The 19926-nt window shown below is 43.0% G+C and overlaps 1 protein-coding gene across 5 annotated transcripts in view; it reads right to left on the bottom strand.

The window, feature by feature from the left end:
- Positions 1–1043: 1043 nt before the first annotated feature.
- Positions 1044–19926, bottom strand: part of adamtsl2 (ADAMTS-like 2) — a 73306-nt gene continuing 54423 nt past the window's right edge. For all 5 annotated transcript variants that reach the window (XM_034230258.1, XM_034230259.1, XM_034230261.1 and 2 more), the window contains 7 exons: positions 14086–14212; positions 13768–13981; positions 8737–8892; positions 6588–6758; positions 5853–6029; positions 5624–5768; positions 1044–1884 (listed from right to left, as the gene is read on the bottom strand). In XM_034230258.1, coding sequence (XP_034086149.1) covers positions 1757–1884; positions 5624–5768; positions 5853–6029; positions 6588–6758; positions 8737–8892; positions 13768–13981; positions 14086–14212 — 1118 coding nt within the window. In that variant the 3' untranslated portion in view covers positions 1044–1756. The remainder of the gene's footprint in view (positions 1885–5623; positions 5769–5852; positions 6030–6587; positions 6759–8736; positions 8893–13767; positions 13982–14085; positions 14213–19926) is intronic.

Here is a 19926-nt window from a genome sequence, read left to right as displayed (position 1 = left end):
AATGTGAGTTTGGAGCATTGAACAATATAAATCTATTCTAGTAGACCTCAACAATGGAATTGTGATCAGTAGAAATGGCCATGACATGGGACCTTTAAAGGGGGTTGGGTTTGAGTGTGGCAACTGGCAAAGCCAAGCCCACAAACTGTTGTCAAAGTAAAACCCCCCAACATATGTGTCATGTGGAGATGTACAAAAAAGACATCCAACCGGAAGTCTGACATTTTGAATTGCATGTGCTGTTTTTTGTTTTCGGCTTTCGTAAGTGCCTTACTATAACAAACTTCTACAGATTTAGTCCCATCATCTTCATTTCATCAAGACCATCTAAATACCTTGTTTGTTTTTTTACTTTATTTGCTAAAAGAATCATGCAAAGTGCAAAGTCCTTGAACCATCATCAAATTAAAATAAAAACAACAAAGATACTGTGGGGGAAACTTCTGAAGCAATTGGAAACAGGACTCGGAGAGGCACGAGGAGAGCTGGAGCTTTGATGGCAAACACTGGTGGTTTATTTGGAGCTTCGGCCGGAGAATTCACAAGACAGGTGGTGTGTCACGAGTTGACACAGCGGTTGCCAAACCAATTCTGAAGAACTCTTTCTGCAGCTCGAGGTTTTAACTAGTTCGAAGTTTAATAATCAACATTCTTTATCAGCGAGACGAAACAATGATGGACCCTGAATCTAACTAGAGCTCTCGTCCATAGGAAAGAATGTGCGCCAGGGAACCTACGTCCCTGAACAGTAAACTACCTCATGGCGGCTTGTGCTCTGTCATAGACTGGCAACAACAATGCGCCCAAGCTGCCGCTCCTTAAGAGAGATAGCAGCAATACCCAAGGCCGTAGACCTATGCCATGGGAAAGGAGACAGTGAGAGGAGAACATGATGAACTGTGTCAAAGGTTGAATACCTAAGCAAATTATTCCCCAACAGATACAAGTATATTTATTCAAACTGTCCTTTAATTGAAATACAAGTCGATACCATTAGGTTTTCAGTTTATTATTAACAGTCCATACTCTTTGTACAAAGAGGTATCAGTTATAAACACAGTACACAATAGTTAAAAATGAGACATACATGTACACGTCTGAATATATTTCCACCATACTTCAAGTGTCAAGAATCTTCTGTGTTTGTATAACCTCTCCTCTGTCACACACACAGACCAGAACTGGCATCCGTTGACCCGATGAGTAACCATTGGCTGACATCGGGATTGTCATGATAAATGAAAATGTGCTATGACTAATAAATATGCTTCCATATCCTGCAGGCTTCCCGGCACAGCGCCAAGCGGGCAGAGGGTGGAATGGAAATATAAACTTTTGACATGCCAGACACCAAACTGAAACACAATTAAATAATATTCCATAAACAGTATCTGCATTAAATATTCTAGCCATGCAGTATATGAAGTTTGGAAATAATTTAATAGATCTTCACCTTGCAGCGACGAGCACAACGGAAGCTGACTGCTATCTGATTATGGAGGTTTGCGAAATAGCAGCTGATAAAAACATCTTGTTTAAAATACAGTATAATGATAGAAGAATTCTGATGATCAACATTAACTGTCTGTTCTTTGAGTTCATAATAACGGGGATTTTAAATACATTTTTGCAGAATATCTGGACTTCCAGCTTTTTCTCATTGTCCACAGTAACTGAAGTGTCCTTACAATTGTTTCCATTCCATTCCTCGTGCTGGATTTGGAGTGGGGTTGGAGCAAGGTGGTGGTGTCCTGGACTAGGAGGTTGGAGGTCGTAGGGCCCGGCAGGAGTGGCAGCAGGCCTTGCTGTAGTACCAGTGGCTGCACAGGTTGACCTTCAGCGCCAGAAGGCAGTTGGTGGAGGGACGATCCTGGCAGCTTTCATCTGGAAAACAGTTCACACATGTCAGCTATTACATTTAAAGGTCATCTATTATGCAAAATCCCCTTTATCATTTATTTTATACATAAACATGTTTCCCCTCTGTGTAAAGAGATTCTGAAAGTTTCAGGAAAAAAGATTAGCTCAGATTTTGGCCACTTTATGATGTCATAACAATCTTTTAGCTTGTGTAACCATTAGCCAATCACCAACCAAGGTACCCCCCCCCCCCCCCCCCCCCCTCTTATCACCTGAATCTCCTCCTAGAGCACCATTGAGTTATTTGTAACCAAATCTCTCTCAGAGAGGAACAGACAGAGAATCAGCACTTTGGAAACAGGGCTGAAACAGAGGGGATTATGCGATGCTGCAATGATCTGTTTGGTATTTCGAGCCAAACACTTCAGAGGCATGTTTTGTATCTGAAACCTATAATATATTGATGAAGAACAGTATAATAGGGGACCTTTAAAGGTGCCCTATTTTGCTTTTGGGGTTTTTCCCTTCCCTGTGGTGTGTTATATAGGATTTTGTGCATGTCAATGGTCTGCAAAGGCTTAAATCCCTGTTCCCTCCAGAGGGAGTTTCTCTCCCACACACTCCCCCCTCGCTGAAAAGCCTCCATAGTGGTCCTTTGTTTACTCCCGTAACATAGTGATATCACTATGTAACACTCGCTTCTATTAGCTAGCACTCCAACACATTGTAAGGTGCCAAGAGGCAAACTCACTCAATAGAGTTTAGCAGTGATGACGCATTTTTGGACCGGACCCGGAAGTCAAATCAATGGGATTTCTCCATTGCAATTTGGTATATTGAAGAAAATAAGCTTTGTAACAACCAAGTTTATACTTACATGTTTTGTTCAGCAGGATAATCTCCACATATTGACACCACTTTGTGATTGTGAAGGCTAACTGCAGTCGCCAGAGGTAAAAGGCACATTTTAGGCTATAAACAAAGTACATCATTTCCTTTCATTTAGTCACTTATTAGCAACCGCGCTATTTATGACACAGTAGCTACTGAGGTATTTCCTCATCAGCTTCTGTTAACTACAGACCTTATTTCAGACTTCTACCAACAAACACGTTCAAAAAACATTGACTTCAAGACAAGGGAACAGGAAGTCATGAAATGCTACGTTTATTCCGGGTTTTGGGACTTATTAATGCACCACTGAACCAATTTGGGCTGGTTTTGATTGGGCAGGTTTTTTTGACACACAAACATGTATATTTAGCCTCTATTACTAACCAGATATGGTGTCAATTTACCATGTATATGTCATGCCACTGTAAAGATTTGGGAAAACATGACTGAAAGTAGCACAAGCCTGCTTAAGCTTCCCAAATAAACTTTAATTTGACCTAATTTATTGACTTGATCAAAATATACACAGGAATTAGCTTCCTGGATTAGCTTGTCTAGCTCGCTGCGAGGGATATACTTCCAGGGCAACTTGCTGGAAACTTGTGAATTGCACATACTGGGTTTTTAAATATATTATTTGGGCCAGGGAGTGCCTTTATTTATATATACAGTGTTTAAATGGGGGGGAAAGAGGGGGGGGGGCAGTGCCTTAAAGGTCTCCTATTATGCTATATTTAGGCATATATTTTGGGTCTCAGATATATAAAAATATATAAAACATGTCTATGATGTGTTTTGCTCAAAATACCAAACAGATCATGCATTTTAGACATCCCTAAAAGGGGGAGCTTGTGCCTGCTCAGAATTCTACCGGCAGATAGTTAAATTCTGCCGTAATTAAATGCCATATCATGTTCCAAACCACATCAAGGATTATTTCTGAAACAGTATGGAGCTCAAATGCTTTTTCTCTTGCGGGTTTACCACAAGGTGAGTACCTTTTTTAATTTCCTGCTTTTTTACACATGCTCTCTCCAGTACAGGTTAGCTCTGAGTGTTAGTGATGCTTGCTAATGTAAACAAAGACCATATTACATCCAAAACACGTCGGGCATTGTTTCTGATAACAACTTTGCTGTGGGTCCACGTCATATCGGACGCAAATCTGGATCAGCTCCGTTGTACCCCCCGTGTTTAGAGATTTGGGTACGGAGGAAAAGAGAGAGGGTTTTGTTTTCTGACACTTTGTGACTTCCCTGAGACACCGGGGACCAGGCTTGGATTTTCGTCATTTTAGGGGCAAGGCCATTTGGCCTTTGGTGTCACACATTTTTTCAGGGCGGAAAGGCCATTGAGGGAAAAATAAGGATTTGGAGCTTACAAATAAATAACTTCACTTTCTGATAAGAAAAACACACGAATGACATGGAAAACAAATCACTTTTTTAATATCAATAATGTCAAACATTATATCATCATATAGGCCTATGCCTCCTTAGTATTACCGTATATAAAATGAAATACTTTACTTTGAATGATTAGTGTTTGGTATGTTTTCCATCTACTACTTCTCCCATTCACAAATCCAAAATCAAATAAAAAAATCTAAAGTTCTATTAATATGTAACAAATATATTCAATTTCAGAGCAGAAGAAACAGCCTTCAAGGGTCAAACTCTGTACATACATCATTCAGCAGTGCACAGTGAAGCTCCAACATCCAACTGTATGAACAAGCAATACTTTGAAATGCAAAAGTGTGTGTGCGTGAGTGAGTGAGTGAGTGAGTGAGTGAGTGAGTGAGTGAGTGAGTGAGTGAGTGAGTGAGTGTGTGTGTGTGGTGTGTGTGTGTGTGTGTGTGTGTGTGTGTGTGTGTGTGTGTGTGTGTGTGTGTGTGTGTGTGTGTGTGTGTGTGTGTGTGTGAGAGTCTCTTTAATCAACTCCTCACAGCTCCTCATATCTGTTCAGGAACTGGACAAAAGTTAAACATGTACAAACCACAGGCTGTCTGTGTCATGACGAATACAGTCGCTGCTTTAATTCTGTCTTTAGGACGATGTTGTGAGTTTGGACGGAGCAGCTACAACGTTAGTTTAGCCTGATCGATCCGATATCCATTCAGAAAACACGCATTTTAAAAGATTTTTCGCCTGCCGTCTTGTCTGCACAATTGTCAAAGCATGGTTTTTACTAACCGTTATCAGTATGTTGTTACTTCGGCATCATTTTGAACCGTGTATTACAATTAAATCACGATAAAATAGGTTAATTTTGTCGTAGTTGGTTTCCACCACAGTATTTACATGGATATAAGCCCCGCCCCCTCTCCAGCGCATCCTGTTTGAATGACAGGAGTAAACACAGCTGACAGCCGCGGTGAAACTCCAGCGGTTAGAGCAATGCGAATATTCGCATCGCGTCCGTTGTGAACGCAACATAATGCAGTTAAAGCAACTTCGAGATTTTAACAGTGTGAGGGGCCCAAAGGCCATCGTGGCCGTAGGACGTACAATTATTTGTGGGGCCATGGCCGTCATGGCCGCCGTGAAAATCCCACCCTGCCGGGGACACATATTTATTACATTACATTAGATTACATTACATTACAATTCATTTGGCAGACGCTTTTATCCAAAGCGACTTACAATAAGTGCATTCAACCAGGACGGTATATTTATGTATAAAAGACATCAACAAGTGCATTTTGCATGATAGGTCCCCTTTAAAGTTCCGCTAGTTGGACTCAGAGCTGCGTGCTGGTCAGCGGATTCCGCATGTGGGCCGCCAGATCAAACCTTGGAGCTTTCCGTAGGCCCTTGTTTTTTAAAAGTTTAGATGAAAAGGTAGGTTGGGTTCCCTGAAGTGTTACCTGGGGGCTCAGTGGGGCAGGGCTGCAGAGTGCAGGTCTGTTTGGCCACAGGTTTGGTGAGGGGGTCACAGCCGCGGACCAGCTCCCTGCCCTGGTAACACTTGACGTCCCTCATCCTCACACCCACACCACATGTCTTAGTGCACTGAGGAAACACAGGAACACAGCCGTTATACATTGATGATAAACCCTTCATATCAGAGGTGGTGTGTGTGGGTGCAGACCTCACCTCAGACCAGGGGGTGGTGTACCATTTGAAGCACGGCCTCTCAAAGCAGGTGTTTTCCTCTTCCGGCTTCTCGCTTCCCCCACACGCCTCATCATCAAAGGTCTGGAACTTTCCACCACTGATGCCGACGCACAGGACAAGTCTTCGCTTCACGCCACGACCGCAGGTTGTGTTACACTACAGACAAAAGGTTATCCATATCTGACTTTGTTGTTCTCTTCAAGACATTCAAACAGACTTCTTTTGAAAGAGGTCAACCATTGTGCCTCACTTTTAACACATAACTTGTTTGTTACTTTAGATGAAAATAAGGAGCCCCTCCCCACGCCCCTCTGAAAGATATTTGGTTACAAAGAACACAATGGTGCTCTAGGAGGAGATTCAGGTGATAAGGGGGGGGGGGTTACCTTGGTTGGTGATTGGCTAATGGTTACACAAGACAAAACATCGTTATGACATCATAAAGTGGCCAAAATCTGATCAGCTCATTTTCAGACAGGTTTTTATAGAAATGGATCAGGACAAAAAGTGAGAGAATCTTTGTTCCTGAAACTTTCAGAATCTCTTTACACAGAGAGGACACATGTTTATGTAGAAGAGACATGAAAAAGTGGATTTTGCATAATAGGTGACTTTTAAAATACCAGTTCGATTACATAATTCCAATGTTGTTATGAGAAATAATTCACAGTTTCAGGTCTAATAATAAACAGAAGTTGTGAATGTGTGTCTCACCCTCTCCCAGTCTTGGCTCAGCCAGTGTGGAGCACAGTCTCTCTCCCCACAGGGATGGATGGCCAGCGGCTTGTCCTCCGCAGAGCACTGGTTCTCAGGAACCACGCGACCCTCCGGAGCCTTACAGTACACGTGACGCACCGTCTTCCCCTGGCCACACGACCCCGAGCACTGCAACGAGTGTCAGGGGTCAAACTAGCTTATTCATTATCCAGAGAATGCATTCCTGCTGCCATCATGGCCTTCCTGAGCCATGTCTTTTAATAAAGCTCGGGGTCAAACGCTGCTTGTCACATTAAGTCAGATCACCTCACATCATATTTAATACAAATGTAGCATTGCATGAATATAAATGGCATTACGTCACATCACACCACATCAGAGGAGAGAATAAACTGCATCAGGCCATGTCACATCAGATAAAGTCATGTTAACACTTATTCATTGTAAGTAAAGTATCTCACAAGATCTCATGTTCTATGAATTTAACAGAGGTATGACACACTGTCTTGTTTACACCAGGGAAAAGCTAATCGCGCTAAAGCAGGAATAGCACTCGGAACAAAGACTATCCCCACTGAAATCTGAAGGACACAGAGGATGCAGGGTAACCCGAAGAGACGAAGAGCGAGAGTTGGCTCAAGATTTATAGAGAAAAGAAGATATAAGCCTTGGCTCCCTCCTCTCCTCAGAAGCAACGTAATATCACTGACTGGGAATGGAAGAGCTAATTGCTTCCGCTAGGAGTCAGATATCCGGAATATCCGGAATGTAGTTTAATGTGCTTTTTTCTGATTGGTTCTGTGAATGGCACAGGTGTACATAATACAATTGTCTGGTGAAAGAATGTGTCCACAGACAGACATATAAAAGCCATGATGACACAAGGTGAAAACAAGTCCTGGCTGGTAAATATTATATTGACAGCAGCAAGCAGATCAGCAGCATGGTGGTAAAAGGCAAAACACACATCCAGCCAGTGGCGGCCGGCCCATAGGGGCGCTAGGGGCGCCGGCCCACCTCTTCCCACATTAAAAATTAAAATTAAAAAAATATTTTTTGAATTAACTTTTTTTTTTAAATCTCACGTACCCCCGCAGTACCTCAACGTACCCCTCGGGGTCCGCGTACCCCCATTTGAGAATCACTGCCATAGATCATTACCCTCTCTCGTCTGGGCGCTAAGAGAGGAGCCCTCAACCAGTGCAGCAGCAGCCACTAGCAGCTGACTGTTGCTATCTGTAAACTATGCCTCAGCGCCCGGTGCAGGGTTATGGCTAGAAGGATCCGTCTTGTGTAAAACTCTCGCGAGAGTTTGCAAGTCACGTGGCAAGTCAGTTACGATCGTTAACATCAGTGGGCCACAGCAAATGATGGTGAGAAGCTAAACTATCTATTAATTATGTCAATTACAAGGAGTGTGATTGTAACTGTGTGACTAGCTGGATGCAAACAGGTAAACGCTGTCTTTTGTTTCCCATGCTTGCTCTTCAAACAGCCGGGGACAGATACTATGTGCCCGTGATAAATAAACACACACACACATATTATTGTATATAGTTGAGTTTTGACAGCATCCATCAAACTAGATATTTTGCCTTAATGGTCTGTTTTCTAATATTTCTGTGTTTCTGAACCACGTCTGTGTCTGCATATAATGTTTGTATTAGTCTCCTGATTTTAAATGGGAATTCAATCATTTGAGTGTTCCCAAAGAACCGGTGTTCTGCAGTTTGTGTGGGCCTACTGTACTGTTGCACAGTTTACTCTAGAAACTATGTCCAGGACAAGGTGTTTGGAGGTTTTGGAAGATTCATAGCGAACCACATTGAAGATTATGGAGGTATTGATCAGTCTTCTCATATCTCTAACATCACCAGAAGTCATAATTTAAGGGGTCATTTCTCTAAATGTTCCCAGTGTGGTTTATTCACCATTACAATAGCCCCACCTAAAATAATTTCCACCAGCCGCCACTGCATCCAGCTCTGGTAAAAATAATAAATTGCAACCGTATCTGCTTTTGCATTAGAATCATAATCATAAATCCTTTATTTGTCAAATGTTTACATCGGTCTCTTCATTTTTTTCCAGAGCTGTATATCTTGTCAGACAGTATATCTGTGTAGATGCAGAGTAAGACACTCACAGGCCCCCACTCTGACACGGTCCAGTGGCGCTCGCAGGGCGGCCCGGTGCAGTTTTTGATGTTTGGTGGTTTGGTCATCAGGTCACATGGTCGGGTCTCATCAGAGCAGCGGACATCACGGGTCACCTGAGCTTTGCGGCCACATTTAGCAAGGCACTAGAACAAGAAGGGGTACACAGACACACATGTTTCTAAGTTATTACTTCTGTCTGGGCAAGAAAGTCAAATATCTATTTTATTTTACCAAAGATTTCAATATCCATACTGGCACGATATTGTGGGGTTAACTATTGGTGCTTTCACAGAATATTAAAGGTCCCATGCACTGTTCGAAATGGGGGGGAGCCAGGCTCCCCCGAAGAGGGAGGAAGCTCCCCTGAAGGCTGACTTTGAGATAAATAGGGGGAGCCCAAAACAATCGTGCATATGTGTGTCACACAGATTAGAAATGTTGAGTTTCTGTAAATAAAAGTTCTTGAAATAAATAATAGTCATTGTTCATTACAGTTTCTGAATATTTGTTTTATATTTATGAATATTTCTGGGCGTTGCCATCTGTACGTGGCGGCGCTGCATTCTTTACGCTACTTACGTTGCTATGGTTACGGCAGGCGATGCTGGCACGGTATTTGATATTTTCATACTGATATTTTGTTTAACTCTGGCTTTGTAATAAAAAATATGGCGAAACGAAAACAGCCAAGCCTCGCAGCTTTTGAATTCACAAGCAAAGAAGCGTCTAAAAATGACAACGTGAACGGAATAACTTTTAGTTGGCCGGCTGTAAGCAGCGTTAGGGTCAAGTTTGACAGCTCCACACAGAGGGAGAGGCCTGCCGATGCGGAGCCTGAAGAGGCTTCAACAACGGCCACAGCCGCCGGCGCCACCTGCACTAGCGAACCTGACGATGCCCATGACCTGCCTTTTAACTGGACACAGAAAATATGGAGTGAGTGGAATGAAAGGTATCCATGTCATTTAAAAAAAAAATCTAAAAATGGGGATGTGAGATTTGCAAAGAGACAAAAAGTAGCCTATATTGATCTCCCTGCCGCTCACAAAAAAATCCACCTGAGTGCACCTTTCACAAGAATGGATTCAGGGAAAAGTCAGCAGTGATCAACAGAATAACCTGCAGAAAAAGATTTATAAGCACCATAAGAGCCAGGCACACGAAAAAGCGATCGAGATTTCGGAGATGAGAAAAAATAGGCCTACCAAACAAGGTAGGCCTATTGGCAATCAATGTTGATCTAATGCAGGAAACATATACATCTTTCAGATCTGCCTATATGATTGCCAAAAAAAAAAAAAAAATAGGGCTCCCCCGAAAGCAAATGGGTAATTTGAACACTGGTCCCATGTCATGCTTTTCCGGTTATTACATGTCCCCTTGTGTGTTATGAAGGTTTTTCTGCATGTAAACGGTCTGCAGAGTCACAAACCCTCAAAGTACACCCTGTAGGGCAGGGGTGGAGAACCTTTTTCCTCTCAAGGGACATTTCAATGTTTTCAACATCCTCCGAGGGCCGTACAAATTATTGACCTCTGCTTAAAAATACTAAAATCACAGCCCACTAATTTCACCTTTCTTTCATGCTGTGCAAAGAAAAAGCAACCTCTTAATTCAGATATCTTGCCATGACTCATGCATGCACGTGCACGGTTGTGGCATGACCACCCAAACAGAAAGATATGGACACAAGATGTGTGCAAATGTATTTAGACTCCTATCCATGTGAACATGATTTAAGTGGGGGGGACCTAACCTCTCTAGGGGGGTCCAGGGCATGCCCCCCCGGGAAGATTTTTTTTAAAATGTTGAAGTTAAAAGCATCAATCTGGTGCACTTTGAGAGCAACATCAGGAGATCTATGGATACATCTCTCAACACCCATATGAAACAGAACTGTAAGCAGATTTTCTTTTTCTTTATGGATATTTTACAAATCACTCCTTTCAAACTGTATTCTTGTTTATTAATAACAACTTTTTTTTACTGTCATATAGTATTTTATACCTATAATGATCATATAAAGATGTGCCTTTACCTCACTGGTTGTAGAAAAAGCTTCTTATATTCGTTAGCATAGCTAGCTAACCAGATGCTAATAACAACAAAGTTATTGACTGTATGATCAGTATGACAGATCGCCACTGGGCTTTCAACTAAAGACACAGACACGCAGAAACTGCAGCATGTGTACGGCTCCTTATGGGTACTGCCATTTTTGGAAGTGCCGGAGCGGAGCTGCGTTCTGGTGCTCTCCGTCAAAACTACACCCCTGTCAGACGAGACATATACCACGTGATGACACGTTAGGCTTGTGTTGTGTTCAAGGACCCTGACCTTGGCCAGGAAAAACAGGCACTCACTTGTTTAATTATTTTGCGGTCTACACTTCTTTAATTTTTTTCTTTTTTGCGTGTGTTTATAAATTACCTCGAGGGCCACACCAAATGGTCTCGCGGGCCGTATACGGCCCGGGGGCCGGAGGTTCCCCACCCCTGCTGTAGGGAGTAAAACTCTAACACAGAAAATACCTCCCCAAAACGCCTCGTTGGAGATTTCTCATTTACTTCCTGGGTATCGCTACGTAGGGATACCCAGTAGCCACGCCCAGAGCTATGGCCGCACCCTCTGCCAGCCTTTCACGAAACAAAGCTTCCCGAACCTTTCAGGATTCATGTCGGATATGTACAGCGTAGGGCACTGAAGAACGATGCTGTTCCTACTTTGTTTGGACCAGCGGGAGATTCGGGTACACAATCTGTAAGTATTCATTGTTGTTTGTGTATTTATGATGTTTCAAACAAACAAGGTATCTACCACGACTGTTTAAATGGGTAAACGTTTTTCGGGCCACTACGTTGGGATCGCGGAGAAATGCTCTCCGCAGACATTACATTACATTACATTGCATTTAGCTGACGCTTTTATCCAAAGCGACTTACAATAAGTGCGTTCGACCAACAAAATACAAACTTGAAGAAAACAGAATCATATAAGTACATCAGGCTTCATAGAGCAAAAACATTTCAAGTGCTACTCAACTGGCTTTAGGTAAGCCAGTCCTTTATTAGTATATAAGTGCTTTGTTAATAGTTCTATTGCTCGAAGTGGAGTCGAAAGAGATGAGTTTTCAGTCTGCGCCGGAAGGTGTGTAAGCTTTCTGCTGTCCTGATTTCAATGGGAAGCTCATTCCACCATTTTGGAGCCAGGATAGCAAACCCACGTGTTTTTGCTGATGGGAACGTGGGTCCCCTTCGCAGCGAGGGTGCAGCGAGCCGTTTGGTTGATGCAAACTCATCTCTTTCGACTCCATTTCAAGTGATAGAACTATTAACAAAGCACTTATATACTAATAATAATGCAGAGCGGAGTGCACGTGCTGGGGTGTACGGTTTAACCATGTCCTGGATGTAGGAAGGGCCAGACCCATTCTCACAGCGTTATAAACCTTTTTCTTACTCAATATCAAGCCACACATATTGTTTTTACTTCGGCTGTGAGTGTTTGTGCTGCTCAGGATGAGTTTCGCTTTTTCTCGTTGTATCTGTATCAGTGGCGGTTCTAGACCAATTTGACTGGGGGGGGCCACTGGGGGGCCAGTTATTTTCTGAGGGGGGCACAATAAATGCAGGACGAAAAAGAGAACTTGACAGTATGAAGTAATTGCGCATAAGAAAACAATGCAATAGAGTTATTGGTATTTGATTCAGTACACTTATTTATTTCAGATAGATCTTATAGTTATTACTGTTAGCTTCAGCTTAAGTTATAGTGCAATGTTTGCACTAACACCATATTTATATAAAAATAAAGGCAATGAACAGTTACATCTCTACTTTACATAAGGGTGTCTGCACAATTTCACATTACAGCAACAAAATGCTGCGGTTTTTGGCAAACCGAGTACCAGAAAATATACAAAATATACAAAAATAAATAATTTTTCATTGTTAGGGGGGCCACAGGGGGGTCAGAGGTCAGTGTTAGGGGGGCACTTCCCCCCTTGGCCCCCCCCTAGAACCGCCCCTGATCTGTATCGCCGCACACGGAAGCCTGTCTCGCTGCTCCTCTGCTCCTGCAACGCGCCTCTCACGTCACGTGACCAATCAGAGCACACTGGGCTCACAGGGAGGGGGGGGGGGGGCAGGAACTCCAACAAGCCGTTTAGGACAGAGTGAATACCGGTGAATACACATACTTTACAGAGATGCTGTATGAGAAACCAATGTGAGTTTGGAAAATTGCACAATATAAATCTATTCTAGTAGACCTCAACATTGGAATTATGATCAGTAGAAATGGCCATGACATGGGATCTTTAACACAAAAATATTTTTGATAAATAATTATCAGAAATGTTGTTAAAAGGGCTGAAAAAGCAAATAATAGAACAGTTCACTGAAGAAAAGGATTCTGACACTTGATTACATGTATCTTATTTTTATATATTCATTTTGTAAATAAATCCTTCTTATCTTTTTTAATTCATCTTGTATTAACCGCGTTTAAAACAAGTATGTTAAATTCAATGAAAAGTTGGCAAAAATACGTTAATGATGCTTACGGTTGTTCAGCAGGATAATCTGTACATATTTACTCCAATTTTATGATTTTTGAAGAGTAAATTCAAACTCCAGATGTAAAATGCTACATGATGGTCGCATGACTTCACGTAACCATCGCTAAGCCAAATGTGGCTAATGTTTGGCATGATGACATTTAGTAACCTCATAATAGTCACGCGTGTGCAACCGCTGTTTTAAAAGGCACATAGAAGCTTCGAGAATGCACATTTGGGGTACTGTGGTATTTTATGTAGAACAATATGTGGAAAATGAACGGATCCAATCAAAAACACATTTTTTTTAAAAACAAATATTGTCAGAAAATTGTACAATGCTAACTATATCTGGGTTTTAGGACTCATTCCTGCACCACCAAAACACCTCTTTGTTAATGTTCTCCTCATATTTCAAGCGCTTTCGCAGAAGGGGAATCATTACAGTCTTATCTGGTACCTCTGTCCACTCGGCCACCTCCCACTGTGGCCCACAGGCGGGGCTCTTGCAGGGCCGTCTCTCCACAGGTCTCTCCAGGTCGGCCATGGTGCAGAGGTCGCTGTAGACCGAGCTGTCCAGGCCCGGCGAGAGCATCTTCCAACAGCGAACCTGGCGAAACTGGAAACCCTCCCCGCAAGTCCTCGAGCACTCGCTCCAGCTGCTCGCCTCCCATCTAAAACACCACATTCATCCTATCTCATCAAGGCTCTGTACAGTTACATTCAGATTGTATGATTGCAAGAAATATATCTGGCACAATAAAATGTTTCATTTCACCTGGGCGGACATTCCCTCCCAATACAGAAGTCGTGGACCGGCTCCGGTTTGGTCAAAGAGTCACAGTACATGTCGTGCACCTCGATGCCATCATAGCGGATACATGTGACGAAGGATTTTGACACTCCTGGATTGTGAGCAAAAGAAAATGATTTGTATAGCACATTTTAATCACAAGAAAACTAAATTCTACATGTGATGTTCATGTAAAGGATAATATGCAGCGAGCCTGTCAATAAAGTTAAAGGGAACCCGACAGAGTGAGCAGGACCCTGACGCAAAGGTATGGGATCTTGAATCTCCCTGAAAGGATCAGGGTTCAGTCTGTTTACATTTTCCTGTTAACACGATTCCTCTAGTGTTCCCTAACTGTCTGTTTTCTTCTGCAGATTTCTCTGGATGTTTGTTAACCACTTTCCTTCTCTTGCACTTGTTTTTCTTTTTCTTCTCTACTAGGGACAGTTTAGCCTTCCACAAATACAAGTATTCCATGGATTTTTTTTCCTGATGGAGAAAGTGAAAACAAAGCTGACGTTAAATAGACCGGACCACTTCACTTTCAACTTCCTTCTTCAAAATTGAGCTATCGAAATCGTGTACTCAACTAAGCTGTGTAATAAGGCAAGGCAAGGCAAGGCATTAAAAGAAAAAATACAAGAATAAAATGTACAGTGCAGTTTAAGATATGAATAGTTCAATTAAAAGCAGCGGCAAAAAGAAAAGTCTTCGGCCTGGATTTAAAAGTAGTAAGAGTTGCAGCGGACCTGCAGGACCCTGAAGCAAAGGTAGTTTGTTCCAGATATTTGGAGCATAATAACTGAAAGCTGCTTCTCCATGTTTAGTTCTGACTCTGACAGAAAGAAGACCCGTCCCAGAAGACCTGAGAGATCTGGATGGTTCATAATTTAGCAGAAGATCAGAAATGTATTTTGGGCCTAAACCATTCAGTGCTTTATAAACCAGCAGCAGTATTTTGAAATCTATTCTTTGACACACAGGAAGCCAGTGTAAAGACTTCAGAACAGGAGTGATGTGATCCACTTTCTTAGTGTTATGGCGCATTTCCACTGCAGCGGGTAGCCCCGTTTAAGCGTCCTTAACCGTCCTCAAGCGGCCAGGCCAGTTTTTGGTGGCCTTTCCATATAGCCTAGTACCGGCTAGCGGGTACTTTTTCCCTCTTTTTCCGGCCCCATCAAATCGTGGTTCTATCAGGCCAGGGCCAGGGCTGAACTAGTGACGTCAACACTCTCGACTGCTGATTGGTCAGAGAGAATCGTCACAAGATCGATTTATGAATATAGTTTTGCTGTGTTTTACACTTTAGTATTTATGTTTATAGTTAGCTTTGATATTCGCTTAATTTATTAGAAAGATTTTCTTTTCATGATCTGATATTTCCTCAAATGTTCTTATTATGGGGCAGTACTTACTGGTGCTTGAAATTCAAATATTTACTTTCCTTCTTGCTGTGATAACAAGCCACACACCAAGAAACAAGTAAACGATCGCTTCCACATCTTCCATTGTTGTGTGTGTTTTGTGAGTTGTGTCGCATTGAAGATGACGCCACTGCAGTTTTAGCCAGCGTCGCTCCGCCCAAAAAGCCCGCCAAAAAGCCGATCGCCCCGCCTACACTGCGTTGCTACCCCAGGTCCTAAACTGTAATGGAAATGCGCCACAGCCTCGGACGGCCAGCGAGGCCTGAGCAAGGACGCTTAGGGACGCTTAAACGGGGCTACCCCGCTGCAGTGGAAATGCGCCATTAGTGAGGACTCGAGCAGCAGTGTTCTGAATCAGCTGCAGCTTTCTAATAGAGTTTTTAATGAGACATGTAAAGACACCATTACAGTAGTCCAGTCTACTGAAGATAAAAGCATGGACAAGTTTAACATTAGTCTTTTAATCCTAGATATAGTCTTAAAGGTGGGGTAGGTAATTTTGGAGAAACCAGCTCGAGTGCGCTAGAATTTGAAAATACACAGCCGGAAAAAATCTGCCTCTTCCTTCAGACTTCCTCACAGAGCCCCTCCTCCAACACACACAAATGCGCACATGACCAATGAGGGCACGAGATAAATTTGTGCACAGATGGAAGGCTGACAGGCAGGTAGGCCATCCAGTTATTTTAGCCGTGCCGGCTAAAATGATTGGTCGTGCTTTTTACAGTACTACGGCTTCCACAGATGACATTTTTTAATGGATTTTTTGTCAAAGCACTTCAGATATTCATTGCTATCGGGATGTTAAGAGCATTCCATGGAATATAACAAAAAGTGTATCTCGAGCCGGTTTCTCAAACTTGCCTACCCCACCTTTAATGTGATAGTAGACTGATTTAGTAATTGTTTTAATGTGACTGTTGAAACTCAGGTCAGAGTCCATTGTTACACCTATATTTCTGGCTTTATCTGTTGTTTTGAACATTGGAGACTGAAGCTCAGCGCTAACTTTTATACGTTCTGCATTGGCATCAAAAACCATTACCTCAGTTTTATCTTTGTTTAATTGGAGAAAGTTCTGACACATCCAGTCATTGATTTGTTCAATGCACTTACTCAGTGTCTGAATTGGAGCATAGTCTCCTGGTGAAATGGTTATGTAAATGTGTGTGTCATCCGCATAACTATGGTAACTTATTTTGTTGTTTTCATTATCCGATTTAGTGGTAGCATGTAGATCAGGGATCACCAACTACATTTGTCCAACGGCCAAAATGTATCTAATAGACACTTTTGCGGGCCAGCGATTTTTATATGTAGCCCAGAATTTTGAAGTTGTTGACCGGGGGGGGGGGGGGGGGCACGCTCAGGTACTGCGGAGCGCATAACGCTTAGCAGACTCTTCACGCTAACGAAGGATCACTTCTAGGCTACTGTCCCGCAGCTCCTGCCTCTCTGTTGGCTACTGCTGCGGAGCGCATAAAGCAGACTCTTCACACCGGAGGATCACTTCTTCTTCAAGGCAGGGAAGGCTACGCAGTACGCAGTCTACTGTCCCGCAGCTGCTGCCTCTCTGTTGGACTCCGGTACTGCACATTACTCACGAGACGTTGTCTAAAAAACTAACTAACTATGCATGGGGCCCCCTTGAGGGGGTTTCCGGGACATGTCATTGCCGAAAAAAAAGGGGGTTTCATGTTGTCGTTGCTGTGGACCTTCTTAATCAACCTTCTTTGAGGGCCCCCTTCTGGTCCGGGGCCCCAAGCAGTTGCCTGCCCAAATGCCGCCCCTGATGGTGACTACCAGTGGCGAACCGTGTCTATCACAACTGGACCTTCTGTAGACACACACACCCGCCGCAGGGTTCTATGGTATCCTCTGAACCTTGAAGGCCCTGACGGTTCACCACTGGTGGTCATATACATGAGTCTATGGCAGCGAGGCAGGGAATTGCTTATGGCAAACAGTTCTTCATCTTACGGAATAAAGTGAATTATAGTAAATGGTCCCATTTTCCAGTTATTACCCGTCCTTTTGTGTGTTATGCATAGACTGTATATATAAATGGACGTAGTGTGGACAGTGACGTCAGAGTCTAACTCCCGCCTGCTCCAGCCTGATCCAAATAAGGGCAAAGAGGCGGAGCCGAGGCGGGACCTGCTTCCACCGAGCTGGAAGTTCCAGAGCTAGCCGAGGCTAACAAGCTAAGCTAACATGCTCAGCAGTGCTGCTCTTTGATGCTAGCCGGCTAACCTAAGTCTGTTGCTCCCGGTCTGCACATTTTACGTTGCTTAAGGTAAGTGAACATGAAACTATTCAGCAAAACTTTCAATAATAATCTAAGGTATTGAGATTTGGAATAATACTTCCATACAAATCTATAAATGCCTTCAGGTTTCTAAAATATACAATAGGCTATGTGGTAAATTCAACATTGCATGATTGCATGATTTTAGTTATTGATTTGTTGCTGTTACTTAATTATACTTTTAATAAATTCAAGTCAAGCTTAGTAACATGTGATGGTAGCTAGTTAGTGCTCTTACCTGTGTGCTTCCTCCACAACCAGACTAAATGTATTGAAATAACAATCTTCATTTTAGGTGCCTCTTCTTCTTTTAAATTAAACTTTCAGACATGAGATATTGAAATACAGTAATAGTATTGTTTATTTAAAAAACTGAGCCATTTCTTACAGTTAATTTCATATTTCTTATTGTCTAAGCATTTATTACACACATTTTCCCCTCTCATATTCACAGTGTGGATCAATTGAGACAGCGTGGTGTCCAGGGAGCTGCAGAGACTTTGGGAGAAACCTCAGTGTGACGGATGTCCTGTCTGTGGGTTTGGCTGGAGAGGACTGAGGCCCCGGCCACACGAGGACGAAAACGGTCGTTTGCGTTACTGTTTAGTGTCATATAGACCGTTCGGCCACACGAGGACGACCGAATATGGCACTAAACGACTGCGGAAACGATAACGGGTCCCAAGGTGGATAGAACGGCATACGCAACGCTCTGGGGGGTCAAACGGCTCCGTGTGTACGCCCTATACGATCATTTTCTGATAATGATGACGCAATAGCCCCGCCTCTCCCCACCTCTGATGCTCACCCCCGCGTCAAAGTAAACTGCACACTGAATTCAGATTATTTATCTTTCTCTCGATATGGACATAAACGCGAGTGAAGTCTAATCTGACAGGACGGAGACACCTCTCAAACTACCTAAACTAGTTATAAATATGTTTATTTTTACTGTCGGCTGGGTCACTCATTACTGGATCAGCTGCTGCATGAAACAGACACTGATGCTGTCCGAAGAGAGATTCGTTATTCATTTGTTTTAAAGCTCAATAAATAACAAAGAAGACCTTTGACCGGCACTTTTATAATTTTGTCCGGAAGATTTAAACTTTAATACACGTTGACCGGCGAAAAACTCTGCCCGGTTCCCTCGGCCCCCACCGCGGAGAATAAACAGAAGGGCAACCATGACAACCATGCTTCTTCGCTGCTTTTGTGGAGGAAGTTACAGCGCCACGTACAGGCTCGGCATATGTACTGCAGCTTCTCCAGCGGTTGGAGCTAAATGGAGCTGTCTCGTGTGGACAGACACTATCCGGTGAATATTGCGTTTGGACGGAAGCTTTTTTGCGATTGCGTTTGCGTTAATCCTATGCGTTTAGCCGTTTTCGTCCTCGTGTGGCCGGGGCCTGAGGTGGAGCGGTCTTTCTCTGGGAGGAGGACCAGGCCTGATGGAGGAGGACCAGGCCTGATGAAGAAACCACCAAACTGCATCTGTGAGCCCATACTGGGCACAGCTGTCACAAACAAATGATGGTCCTGTTTGACTACACACTATTCAGTGTGCAGATCTTTGTGTTCACAATAAAAGTGTAGTTTCTTAGTGAATGTCCTATATTGGTCTTTAATCTCATATCAGCCTTTCATTTTCTTCTTGCCCCTCGGAGAAAACGGTGAGGCAGTTGTGTCCTTCAGGTATATGTCCTTTCTAGGGATGTCACGATCACCTTTTTTTGCTCCCGATCCGATTCCGATCATTTGATTTTGACAATCTGCCGATACCGATTTTTCCCGATCCGATCTTCATGCAATGCATTAAGAGAAAAAAAAGGTAACAGATAACGGCTGGTCATCCAATGCGATGAATTCAGCTATCTTGGCTGTTATTTTTTTGGCCCTTTCACTGTTCTGGGGCAGTTTCTCTTTCCTTTTTAAAAGTCTCTGACAGTGTGGGTTGTTTCAGTGCCGTTACCTGAGTGGCCGTTGGTGTTGTTGGTGGTGTTTGTTTCTCAGGTGGCGTATTAGATTGGTCGTGTTGAACGTAGCTCTGTTCTTTCCACCATGCGGAACCTCCGCCTTGCAAACATTGCATCT

Source organism: Gymnodraco acuticeps, unplaced genomic scaffold (genome assembly GCF_902827175.1).
Source record: "Gymnodraco acuticeps unplaced genomic scaffold, fGymAcu1.1, whole genome shotgun sequence".
Taxonomy (NCBI): Eukaryota; Metazoa; Chordata; class Actinopteri; order Perciformes; family Bathydraconidae; genus Gymnodraco; species Gymnodraco acuticeps.
This window is presented reverse-complemented; position numbering and strand designations above follow the sequence as displayed.